General features: G+C 38.3%; 2 protein-coding genes and 1 non-coding gene across 8 annotated transcripts in view; all 3 read left to right on the forward strand.

The window, feature by feature from the left end:
* Nucleotides 1-9,824, forward strand: part of LOC116276357 (leptin receptor-like) — an 86,158-nt gene extending 76,334 nt beyond the window's left edge. For all 3 annotated transcript variants that reach the window (XM_031669589.1, XM_031669590.1, XM_031669591.1), the window contains 2 exons: nt 5,107-5,108; nt 8,088-9,824. In XM_031669589.1, the coding sequence (XP_031525449.1) occupies nt 5,107-5,108; nt 8,088-8,175 (90 nt within the window). In that variant the 3' untranslated portion in view covers nt 8,176-9,824. The remainder of the gene's footprint in view (nt 1-5,106; nt 5,109-8,087) is intronic.
* Nucleotides 2,330-12,933, forward strand: part of LEPR (leptin receptor) — a 64,599-nt gene continuing 53,995 nt past the window's right edge. For all 4 annotated transcript variants that reach the window (XM_031669585.1, XM_031669581.1, XM_031669582.1 and 1 more), the window contains exons 1-2: nt 2,330-2,940; nt 4,447-4,570. In XM_031669585.1, the coding sequence (XP_031525445.1) occupies nt 2,592-2,940; nt 4,447-4,570 (473 nt within the window). In that variant the 5' untranslated portion in view covers nt 2,330-2,591. The remainder of the gene's footprint in view (nt 2,941-4,446; nt 4,571-12,933) is intronic.
* On the forward strand, nt 3,666-3,769 carry LOC116272500. The gene has a single exon (XR_004181169.1). It is a non-coding gene; the product is annotated as a small nucleolar RNA U13 (small nucleolar RNA).

Raw genomic sequence — 12,933 nt, forward strand, 5'->3', positions numbered from 1 at the left:
GTTTACATTATGGTTCACTCTTGGTGTTGTATATTGTATGAATGTTGGCAGATGTATGTATGGTGGCCTTTATCTGCCACTGTAGAATCATACAGAAGAATTTCACTGCCCTATCCATCCTTTGTGGCCTGCCTATTCCTCCTACCTTCTTACCTAACTCCTGGGAACCACCAATCTTTTGATTGTTTCCATAGTTGTGCCTTTTATAGAATGTCATAATGTCATATAGTTGGAATAACATAGTACGTAGTCTTTTTCATATTGGTTTCTTTCACTTAGTAATATGCATTTATGTTTCTTCCATGTCTTTTTTTTTCCTCTTTAAATTTTTATTTTTGTAGATTCAGAGGGTACAAGTATGATTTTGTTACATGGATATATTGCGTAGTGTGTGCATCACCTGACTAGTGAACATTGTGCACAATAGGTAATTTTCACTGCTCACCCCTCTTCCATCCTCTCCCCATTGTGGAGTTCCTAGTATCTATTATTCTCTTTTGTATGTCCATGTGTACCCATTGCTTATCTCCTACTTATAAGTGAGAACGTGTGGTATTTGATTTTCTGTTTCTGAGTTATTTCATTTAGGATAATGGCCTTTAGCTCCATCCATGTTGTTGCAAAACACACGATTTTATTCTTTTTTATGGCTGCATAGTATTCCATGGTGTGTGTGTGTGTGTGTGTGTGTGTCTGCACATGTGTGTGAATATGCCACATTTTTTTAATCCAGTCATTCGTTGAGGGACACTTAGGTTGATTCCATGACTTTGCTATTGTGAATAGTGCTGTTACAAACATATGAGCGCAGGTGTCTTTTTGTTATAATTGTTTCTTTTCCTTTGAGTAGATACTTAGTAGTGGAATTGCTGGATTGAATGATAGTTCTACTTTTAGTTCTTTGTGAAATCTACACATTGTTTTCCTTAGAGGTTGTACTAATTTACATTCCCACCAACAGTGAATAAGCATTTCCTTTTCTCTGCATCCTCACCGACATCTATTATTTTTTGACTTTTTAATAATGGCCATTCTTACTGGTATAAGATGGTATCTTACTATAGTTTTAATTTGCATTTTTCTGATGATTAGTGACATTGGGCATTTTTTCATGTTCATTGGCTGCTTGTATGTCTTCTTTTGAGAAATGTCTGTTCATTTCCTTTGCCTTCTTTTTAATGGGATTATTTGTTTTATTCTTGTGGAGTTGTTCCTTCTAAATTCTGGATATTAGTCCTTTGTTGGATCCATAGTTCTGGAAGAGTGCTGGAACCTCCATGCTTTTTCGTGACTTGATATCTCATTTCTTTTTAGCCCTGAATAATATTTACTTGTGTGGATGTATCGGAATTTACCCATTCCGCTACTGATGAACATCATGGTTACTTCTATTTCCTTACATTATTACATTTGCCATAACTCTTCAAAATTCTCATTTCATACAAATCCATACAAGATTCTCAGAATTCCTATTCTGCATCACTGTCTATATAAGCCAACACAATTGTTGCATCATTTGGGTAACTTATTGAAAAAGCAATTATGAAGAATTAATTTATTTTCAAACAAATATTTAAAAATAAGTTTGGCTGGTGCAGTGGCTCATGCCTATAATCCCAGCACTTTGGGAGGCCAAGGTGGATGGATCACCTGAGGTCAGAAGTTTGAGACCAGCCTGGCCAACATGGCAAAACCCCGTCTCTACTAAAAGTACAAAAATTAACCGGGTGTGGTGGTGGGTGCCTGTGATCCCAGCTACTCAGGAGGCTGAGGCAGGAGAATCACTTGAACCCGGGAGGCAGAAGTTGCAGTGAGCTGAGATCACGCCACTGCACTCTAGCCTGGGTGACAAGAGCGAGACTACATCTTAAAAAAAAAAAAAAGAAAAAGTTTAACTTTTGCAGATTTTTTGGTACTGGATTATATAATTGTTCTTAATTTTTATGTTTAAAAAGTGACAATTTAATCAGCAGTGGGCATTTCCCATAAGAAGTCTATTCTTTTGCATCATTTTTTGTGTAAGGTGCTAAGGGCGTGTCGTATATGATGTTTTGTATTTGGAGGATCATGGGAAAATTCAGGAGATCGTCAAGCTATCATCATGTTGAAGACACATTTTTTCTAAAAGTGCTCAGCGAAAGCAGTGTTAATATGTTGGTGTTACTCTCTTAAATACATATTAAAATAGCGCTTTGATGTTTGTTTATATAATTGCACATCCAGATATTTATTTATCATTTATACTGGATATTATATTTATCATTTATAATGGAAGCTAGAATAATATGCTTTAGAAAGGAAAAATAAAATATTTGTGTTTGTTTCCTTTTATTAAAACATAAATATAACATGTCAGATTAAAGAGAAAACATGAAGTGTCAATTTTCAAAAAGAAAAGAGATGTCAGAAAGTGGAGTTATTTCTACAAATGAATGCATCCTCTTGAATATAACACATTGTACAATGAAAGCGCGAAGTTATTCATTAGGCACTCACTGAGGACTTAGAAAGTTAAATAATTATTGAGCACTACACGGTTTAATCTTGGATACTTTCTATTCATGTCTTAGTCAAAATGATCACTTTTTTCTATGTGTCTTTTTAATATCCTAACAGAGTTTATTTGTGTGATAACTGCATTTAACTTGTCATATCCAATTACTCCTTGGAGATTTAAGTTGTCTTGCATGCCACCAAATTCAACCTATGACTACTTCCTTTTGCCTGCTGGACTCTCAAAGAATACTTCAAATTTGAATGGACATTATGAGACAGCTGTTGAGTTTAATTCAAGTGATACTCACTTTTCTAACTTATCCAAAACAACTTTCCACTGTTGCTTTCGGAGTGAGCAAGATAGAAACTGCTCTTTGTGTGCAGACAACATTGAAGGAAAGACATTTGTTTCAACAGTAAATTCTTCAGTTTTTCAACAAATGGGTAAGCATTAGCTATTTTTTTTTAATGTATTGAACAATGTGTTTTAAGTCTTGTCTTATGGCTCTGATTTTTAACATACATAATCTTTTTATATTGATAATAAAATTAGGATTCATTATGTAAACAAACTAATAAATAATTCCCCAATTATCTTGTATCCCATAAAAATATAATGAGGGAAATATTTTACTTTTAAGTACATTCCTTGTAGTCTTTTAAATTTGCTTTGAAATAGAAAACACACCTTATTTCTGTTAAATATATAAAATATCAAATGACTGAAAATATTGTTGAATTGGTTAAATTTTAAAATATTCATGAATAATAATATTTCTTCAGGCAAGGAATATCTCTGAAATAATCTACATTTTAAACATGGGTTTTTCAGAAAGAATAGCAATGGATGCTGGGCTTAACACCTAGGTGATGTGATGATCTGTGCAACAAACTGCTATGGTACACGTTTGCCTGTTCAACTAACTAACACGTCCTTCACATGTGCCCCTGAACTAAAAATAAAAGTTGGAAAAACAAAAAAGCAAAGAAAGAAATTCTTTTTTTTTTGTTTAAGTATAATGCATACTCATTGTAGCTAGTGTAGTTAAAAATTCTGCATCTGGAAATATAAACAACAAAATTATCCCAAGTCTTTTGGAAAAGCTAGGAAGAATGGAGTCAATTGACTCATTCATGTAAAGAGACCTCCAGTATGAAAATACAGGCATATCTTTTCCTCCCTCAAAAGCGTGATGACTGGATTTTCACATGTATGTGTGAGATGTGCCCCCCTCAGACCTTGTTATGATGTTGGCATATTAACTGTCTAATATTAAAAAAAAAAAAAAAAGGCTGGGCACAGTGGCTTCAATACTTGTAATCCTAGCATTTAGGAGACCTAGGCGGGCAGATCACTGGAGCTCAGGAGTTAGAGACCAGCCTGGGCAACATAATGAAACTCCATCTCTACTAAACATACAAAAAAAAAAAAAAAAAATTAGCTGGGCATGGTGGTGCGTGCCTCTAGTCCCATCTACTTAGGAGACTGAGGTGGGAAGATTGCTTGAGAGATCGAGGCTGCAGTAAGCCATGATCACATGATCATGCCATTGCACTCCAGCCAGGGTGACAGAGTGAGACCCCATCTCTAAAAAAAAAAAGGAAAGAAAAGTGAGAAAAGTAAGAACTGAGCTAGATGAGCTAGATAAGTTTTGAGCTCTTTTGTCCTATTTAAGTGGTTTGAAATTAAAGAGAGTTTGAGAAGCAATAATTGAATTTAATTCTGTTACTTTAGAAAAAAGGAAACTGAGGGCCAAAGGGACTAAGTGATGGGCAAACGCATGCCCCTAGTTAAAGTTTGTTCTTTTTCTCTCAGAATAGGAAATGGAAGTTGTATCAGAACACTGGTCAATTTGATTTAGTTCTTCTCTTTCACTGAGTTGTTCAGATGGTTTTTGAGATTTCATGCAGTTTTTTGTTTGTTTGTTTTTGTTTTTTTTTTAAATTCAGGTGCAAACTGGAACATACAGTGCTGGCTAAAAGGAGACTTGAAATTATTCATCTGTTATGTGGAGTCATTATTTAAGAATCCATTCAAGAATTACAAACATAAGGTCCATCTTTTATATGTTCTGTAAGTACCAAATAATTAATTTGGGCATTTCTACCACACAATGTTTTTTAAAAGAGGTTTCATATGTAGAAGTAGATTATAAACCTCTTGCATCCCTACATTTCCTTTTATATGTTTTATTTTTTAATATAGCATTCTGCTCTATTAGGTTTCCTCTTTTCTCCTATTAATTGAGGTAGCAAGACAGTCAGGTTTAGGGTCACGATTGTCAGCTCCACGAGTCTACCAACTGTTAGGTTCAAGTTCAGGTTCCAGCTCATGCTGAGGTCCGAAGGCAGTGGGTGAATGGGCAATAGCTGAAAGAACACTGGGGGGCCGTAAGCAGGTGAAATGTAGTGTTTTTCAGCTGCTCCCTATCAGCAGCTTACTCAGACTAGGTCTCTCATTAGCAGCTCTCTTACCAGCAGCTTTCTCTCACTTTCTGCTCTGTTTCGACTGCTTGGGCCAGCTGCTCCTATGCACAACTGCACGATCGGCTCTCCCTTGCCTTCAGGGTCAGCAGCTTAACTCTTTCTCTCTCTGGGCATGAAAGTGAGCCGTGCTGTGCCATGTCAAGCCATGCCCTGGCTCCCCTTGTCAGAGCAAGACTGACAGCTCTGGTACTTTTTCTCTCTCTGGGTGCAAGAACGGCTGTACAAGAGCATCTGTACAGTGTCATCAGGGCAATTATAACTTTCACAGACAATAGTGGCATACGGCCAAGGGATGGCCTTCCTATGTTATGGCTACATGGCTGTGATAACAGGTAGAGTTATACACCTGCACTGTACTCGCTGAGTCATGCAGGCCTGGACATCTGCCTTGGCCTAATTCTTGACCAAAGCACATCCATGCACCTTACAAAGATATTGCAGATATAGGTGGGCATAGAGTCTGAAAGAAGAGTGAACTCAATTCAGAAGTCCTAGGTATTTGAGTGGAAAAGGAAAAAAGATGTGTTTTATATTTCTTTTTCAGATGATTTTTCATATTTGATCTCTTTATAAACTTAAAAATATGAGTGGCTAATATTTATTTGTGCTAGAAAGAGAACAAAGATATTGTTTTCAAACAGCCATATACTTATAACTCAAGCAGCTTATATGTCCTTCAAGTTTTCTAATTACTCCAGTGATGATATACACCATTTCTATGTCAATTTTAACTCTTTAAAATTCTTTCTCATTAATTCTTCTATTTGATGCTTAAAGTCTTGCCTCCTTCAGTTCTGCAGTTATTGAGATAATACCATTGAGGAACAATGTGCTAGAAACTGTCCCTGTACAAATGAATAGAGACAGAAAGTAGAATGGGGCTGAGAGGAGGGGACACTGGGGAGTTACTGTTTAATGGATATAAAGTTTCAATTTGGGAAAATGAAAAAGGTTCTGGAGTTGGGGGGTGATGATGGTTGTATAATCATGTGAATGTGTTTCATGTCATTGCACTGTACACTTAAAATGGTTGAAATGTTAAATTTTATATACATTTTATCACAGTAAAAATTTAAAAAGAAACTTAAAGACATGTAAAAAAGGATGAATGGTTGCGATCGCTGTCCTTGAGGTGCTCAAAGGCTAGCAGTTGGGACCTATGCGTACAGAGTTTCAGTTTCAGTGGTTACAATATGTATTTGGTAGGCACATAATGTCATGGGAGCTCATGATTGTTGTGAGGTCGTACATGGGGGTTATCTAGTTCAGCTGGTGAGGGAAGAGAGGAGCCAAGGTTTCCAAAGGAAGGCGATAGCTGAGTTGAGTCATTAGAGATAATAAGAGTTAATAAGAAAATATGTGGGTAGTGTAGTATTGGGAAGGAGATCAATATCACCTGGAACCTTGTTAGAAATTTAAATTTGCTAGCTCACCCTTGTAAATAAAAAATTAGGGGGGTGGGGCTCATTAATCTATATTTTACCAAGTCCTTTAGGTGATTCTGATGGAACTCAAGTTTGAAAATTCCTGGTGTAGAGGTTAATAAATATGACAGATTTTAGAGTCAGACTACCTGGTTGTACCACTTACTAAATGCACACACAAAGCACTTACTATCTTTAACAGTTGTTCTACCTCTAGAAATTAATGCAATGGAAATATTTACACAATGCTTAAAAATTATTTGTTGAATGAATACATATTGCCAAAATGTTTTCTAAAAGATTTTCCGATTTACCCTCCAGAAATGTCTTAATGAGCCAAAAAATTATTAGTAAAGAAATAATATTGTCTGAAGGTGGGAGAAGTGAGTGGTCAATGGTCAGATAGAGCAGGAAGATATAATAAGGTCTGAATAATATGTATGGATTTGGCAGTGTGAAAATAATGGGTCTTTAGGCAAAGCTTATTCAGGGGAGTGGAAGGAGAGGTTGCCAGAACAAAGGAAAACTTGGAGAAAGGACCCTAAAGAGCTGATCTTTATGCTAGTTCCTCAGTCAGTTGATGGGGGGACCCTGCAGAGCTGGAATTCATATATCCAAGGTATACTATGGCTGGCGCTGAGAATATGGGAAAAAAACCTGGTTACTGGGACCAGCTGCTGCTGCCCAGGTGAGGAACCTCTGGCTGGAGTGATATTTCAAGAATGGAAGACAAAACAGGAAGGATCAACTCCCTTGTCACTCCATTATTCTAGTCTCTTTCTAGCTCCCCCACAGGTAGAATTTAATAAGAATTTAGGTAGCAGAGGAGAACTATGGTTTTCTGAGCTCCAGCCCCAGCATGGCAAAACAGAGCTTAGGGTGCATTGAAGATGGCAGACAATAGCTTAACCACCAGCAAAATTCATTTCATTGGCTCATTGGCTACTTGGAACATTCACACACACCTTTCTACGCATACCTACCTTTCCCTACAACTTCCCTATAACTTCATGCTTTCACCTAATTAGGTGCAACTATACTTTTAAAAAAACCAAAAGGATCCTTTATTTCACATGTATGTAGTATCATAATTCATCAAAATAATTTATAATAGTTAACTGCCTCTCAAATATTGTCTTATAAATGATGCCTTCTGAAGTTAAACATAATGTAGATTCTTTTTTTTAAAAAAAATTGTCTGTTTAGAACATACTAAACAAATGATAAGTAAAATAAAAAAAAAACTGTCTCCTGTGAAGTCTTCTAAGAAGGGAAATCATGACAAACTCCTGATCAGATAAAAACCATTCCATCTTTAAAGGGGATTAAAAAGAGGCATAAATAAATTTGAATAGAAACATCCATTTGCTGAGTTTTGTCGTTGTGTACAAACAAAACTCTAGAGTTAAAATTGTATTCTGATTTTCCTCTATAAGCAAGAGATTCCTTAATAGAAGCTCAGAAATGACCTCAGTGCCTTGGTGAAACATACTTCTTCACTTGCGGACACTCAGTGCTCCCATCTCTATCAGATCCGCTGTGTTACCTCTGTTAACATTCCCAGGCATCTCCAGGAAGATGGGAAATGTCATCCTATCCAAGATGGCTCTACCAAACCAAGGCTTTCCTGGCACCAACAACATTCTTTCTAAAGCCCTACACTTCACAGAGTAGGCAAAGCCTGATGAAACACCATTTCTGCTATGGTGTCCACCTTAACCTTCCAACTGCCACTGTTGTGAGGAGGAGCCATCAAAGATTGCCATAGCAACAGAGTCTTCCTGACCCTGTGGAGCCACCACTCTCAGGCACTGTCCAACTGACATCTGGTGCAGCCGATTATTTTCCCCAAAGGTCCATGTCTGCCTGACCCATGGACTCCATGAGTCGTGGTGGGTCTGGTGAGCTAGTTTCTGTCGTACCTAGACAAAGAAGATGGTGTAAAACCAATTCATGCTCTTCATTATAAATCCAGATCTGATTTGGGTTCTCATACTCACAGGCCTTAAGCACTAGTATGCCTTCTTTCCGACTTGGGCAGCCCTGAGCCACCAGACATTTGTTGGTCTGGAAGTGATAGAGCCTTCCAAGTTGAAGGACTTGGTGGCATTTTGGCCCTCTACTGATAAAAGTGGGTTGCTGGAATTTGGCATGGGGCCCAGATATCTGCACCTCTGGGTAAATATTATCCAAATACCATTTAAATGATTTGCATCCCAACTTCTTTCTCAAGTCAACATGCTCACTGATAGTTCCATAGCTTTTCCTCTTCAGATTAAGTCTTAAGGAAAAATACTGCCCCTTTATTCATCCAGCCAGACATGTGCCAGCCTCAAAGAGTTGTGTTCATGGTGTCCCGGCCTTCAGGAGATCCATATGGTCACCTTTTTTGGAAAATGTCCTACTGTAGAGCAAGGCATGATGAAGAACTTACCTCCACACATCCAGATCTGAAATGATATTTCCAAATTTTCTCCTCTCCAGATACCCATGCCAGTATCATACTGTCCAAATTCATGGAAATACTGTCTGTTCCTGGCAGACAATCCTCCAGTCATTATCAGTGACTTTGTTGGTGCTGTGGCTTTTTCTGCTCATCCTAGCTCAGAAACGGGAACAAGCTCCTATTTGAAGTGCAGCCTCAGTTGAATCCTCCACGGACAACAGAGGATGAGCTGTAGGCTAGCGTATTGGCACTAATGATGTCAATCACTGAGAACATCATGGTGTGCCACTCCACACAGATGACAGCCAGCAAGGACTGCAGTCACATCACATTCACTTCACGTGGCTGTCTAGGAACACAAGGACTTCTGTTGCTTGGACTGCTACACTCATTCTTCCTTGAATCAATCCCTCACACTTTATATTTCTTATACCTTAATTTTTCCAAGGAGGTAATCTTGGACATACTCATTTGGTTCTCCTTTCAAATCATCAAGGTCACTAACAACATCCATGAGGATGATTTCAGGAAGCAGGTTTGCTGGCATGCAATTTATGACAATGTGCAGCATCTGGAGACAGGCAGAAAAAGCTTCATTGTGGAAACAGATAACAATATTAGCAACTGGCAGGTCAGGCGGTAGGACTATATATGCTGCATTCCTTGTCCCTAGCACATCTCTGTGGTAGCCTGCAGTTACTGATAAGCATATTAAAACCACGCTTCTGATAGCCCAAGTCTTTCAACTCCTGAGCACGTTCATTAAAAATCATGCCTAGTTCAGAAGACAATTTCAAGTGGCCTTTTTCTGGATCTTCAATATGACTATCACATCATCAAGTTCGTTTTCTTTGAACTGTGGCTCTAGTAATAGACTTGGACCTTGAGTGAAACAAGAATAGAATTGTTTTGGAAATGGTCCATGGGGTCCAGATCCCTTGAGCACATTCTTTTTTTTTTATATGTAGTTTAAGTTCTGGGATACATGTGCGGAACATGTAGGTTTGTTACATAGGTATACGTGTGCCATGGTGGTTTGCTGCACCCATCAACCTGCCATCTACATTAGGTATTTCTCCTAATGCTATCCCTCCTCTAGCCTCCCACCCCCTGACAGGCCCCAATGTGTGATGCTCCCCTCCCTGTGTCTCTGTGTTCTCACTGTTCAACTCCCACTTATGAGTGAGAACATGTGGTGTTTGTTTTTTGGTTCCTGTATTAGTCTGCTGAGAATGATGGTTCTCAGCTTCATCCATGTCCCTGCAAAGGACATGAACTCATCCTTTTCTATGGCTGCATAGTATTCCATGGTGTATATGTGCCACATTTTCCTTATCCAGTCTATCACTGAGGGGGATTTGGGTTAGTTCCAAGTCTTTGCTATTGTGAATAGTGGATGAGCACATTCTTAAGTGGTTGAGTCACTTCACTGAAGTTGAAATGAACAAAAACCAAAACTGCGCAGGTCACATATGTAAAAATGCACCCGTAACAGAAATATTGAACTGTGACACTTCCCATTATAAACCTAGCATAACTAATGGGCCATTTTCATTTTCTACAACACTGGCAGTGGCTTCCAGGACTCAGGCTGTGGCATCTTTCCTCCTGCCACAGCCCCTGTCTGAGCCACAGGAGCTGCTCAGGGGGTAGGGAGTGGTGGGCTACACTTTGAACAAAAGGAGACAGTCTTATCCTCTCTCCCAAAGTGGATGATGCTATGTCGCAATTGTCATTATGTTTTCTGTGCAACATGTACAGTATTGCTCTCTGGGCAGTATTAATTGCTCCTCACATTCAATCATGATTCTACCTGAATGAATATTGTGGAAGCTAAATATAAAATTGTAAATTTAATAATAGCAGGAATCCTTATATAAAATAATAGGGGGAAGGAGAAGATTGAGAAAAATTTCGTTAATATATAGAAACACACACACACACACACGCACATGCAAACATACTGTAAGGGAGGTAATATGCACAGCTGCCACTGGTCTCCTTTCTGTATTGATTACCAGGCTGTAGTTAATATTTATTACTAGTGTTAGACCACTGGACTAATTCTTTAAGTCAGCCAGAGGAGGAACCCAGATATAGTGCCACTGCTATCGTATCTGGACATTGAGTGTCCCTGTGGTCATCATTTCCACATGCAGGTCACCTGATGCCATGACTCTGATGAACCTACAAGCCCCTGAGTCTTTGTGCAATCATCATGAGGGCCAGTGTTTCAGATGTGGGTATCTAGTTGGTGAGAAGGTGCTCTAACTGCCAGTGTTTCAGCCTTGTATGATGGTAGATTCTTCAGTCAGATGTTGGCCAGCCAGAAAGTAGACAAATGTCCATAACAAAAGTGACTGAGTTATAAATCTCTAGAGCTTGAGAAGCCTGGTTGGGGTTGGAAAGTGGAGGTGGAAGACTAATGGATAATGAATGTCCCAGGGTGGATAATTAAAGGATGGGAAATCATGAGTTTGTTTCTAGTCTATAGAAAGTGACCCAGCAGGGAGAGAAAAGTTGGTAATAGAAGGGGACCCATTGAAGATATTTTGTAGAGAGTGAATAATGGAATAGGCAAATTCCATGAAAAGAGCACAGGGTTGGTCTTAAAGAAGGCTTACCTCAACTTCTGAGTATTGAGAGAAGAAAGGAAGCCCTATGGTAGATGAAGATATATTTGAAGTTCAGGGCAGTTTCCTGCTTTATTGAGCAAAATAGGTTTTAACTCAGAGAAAAGTATTCCTTTGCATAGTACTACTTTCTTGTGATGACCTAAATGCTTTGGATGTGATTAAAAATTCTCACTTGGGTTCCTGTTCTAGACAATTTCTGATCTTATCAGCAGGTTAGGGTAAAGTGCTCAGCTTTAAAGCCCTGTGAATATTTGTAAGGGCTTAAATTCTATTATGTATATATTATAATTATGGCTTGAGGTATTTTTCTGAAAAAAGTATATATGTAATATATAGATACATATAATTTCAGAGCATTATAAATTTGCGTAGTTACTTAGCTGTAGCTGAGAATTTTAGCTTCAGTTTAGTCAACTGAACAGTCATTGGTCTATTCTTCTAAACAATAGGACCCAGAAGAATGAGAAAATTAGGTAAATTAGGTAGATTTTCAAACTTTCTTACAAGATGATTTTAATTTGGTCTTTTACTTGGAACCTAGGTTTCTAAAAATATTAGCACAGTAAAACTTGTCGTAATTCTAAGGAATTTGAGAAACGGTCTCCCATTTTTTTCCTGCCACATTATACCTCTATGATTTGGTTAATATATTCATTATACCAACTATCACATGCTGTTTCTGCCTTTAATTCTATTTTTGTTTGGCTCTTAAGGCAATATATCTCCAAATAATTAAGTAGGACTCTAATTCAATAGGAAGGGCTGGTCAATATAGGAAGAGCTGGTCAATATAACCAGTGAGAACTCCATGGAAGAGAAAATCCATAATGGTGGTTACTGTAGAAAAAGTTTGAATCAGACTCACCTATTTTGGACATTGGAGAATTCACAAGAGAAATTTTCAAATGCTTCCATGTGTAAAACCGTGTATTTTAAAAGGGATAAAATCTAATGTTTGTAAGGGATTTAAAGCCATATAAATATGTCCCTTAAGGGAAAGCTTTGGTTGGGCTCAGATATTAATATTTGTCAGAGAGTCTGAAGGACAGATACTCTAGAAATGTCATATTTTGAAACTGCTCTAGAGATTTCCTCTTAGATCTAGGAAGGAAATTCTCTTTCTTTATTAGGTGCCTCCTGTGTATTCCAAGCACTGAGCTGAGCATGGGGAACAAGGTTCCACAACACAGACTCAACCCTTGCCCTCCCGGAGTTAACATTCTGTGGTAAAAACAGAAGACATAACAGCAAAGTTTGGAAATGCTGTGATGTAATAAATACAGTGCCTCGTGGAAACACTTACTAGGGATATCCAGCCCAGGTGAAGAGGGGGCAGAGGAGAATGAGCCGGAGAGTGAAGAGCATTTGCAAAGGCCCAGAGGCACACATACCACATGGGAGGACTTGAAAAGTTGAGTGTGGTGGGGCTGGGAAGCTGGGGAAT

The sequence above is a fragment of the Papio anubis genome, chromosome 1 (genome assembly GCF_008728515.1).
Source record: "Papio anubis isolate 15944 chromosome 1, Panubis1.0, whole genome shotgun sequence".
In the NCBI taxonomy this organism is placed as follows: Eukaryota; Metazoa; Chordata; class Mammalia; order Primates; family Cercopithecidae; genus Papio; species Papio anubis.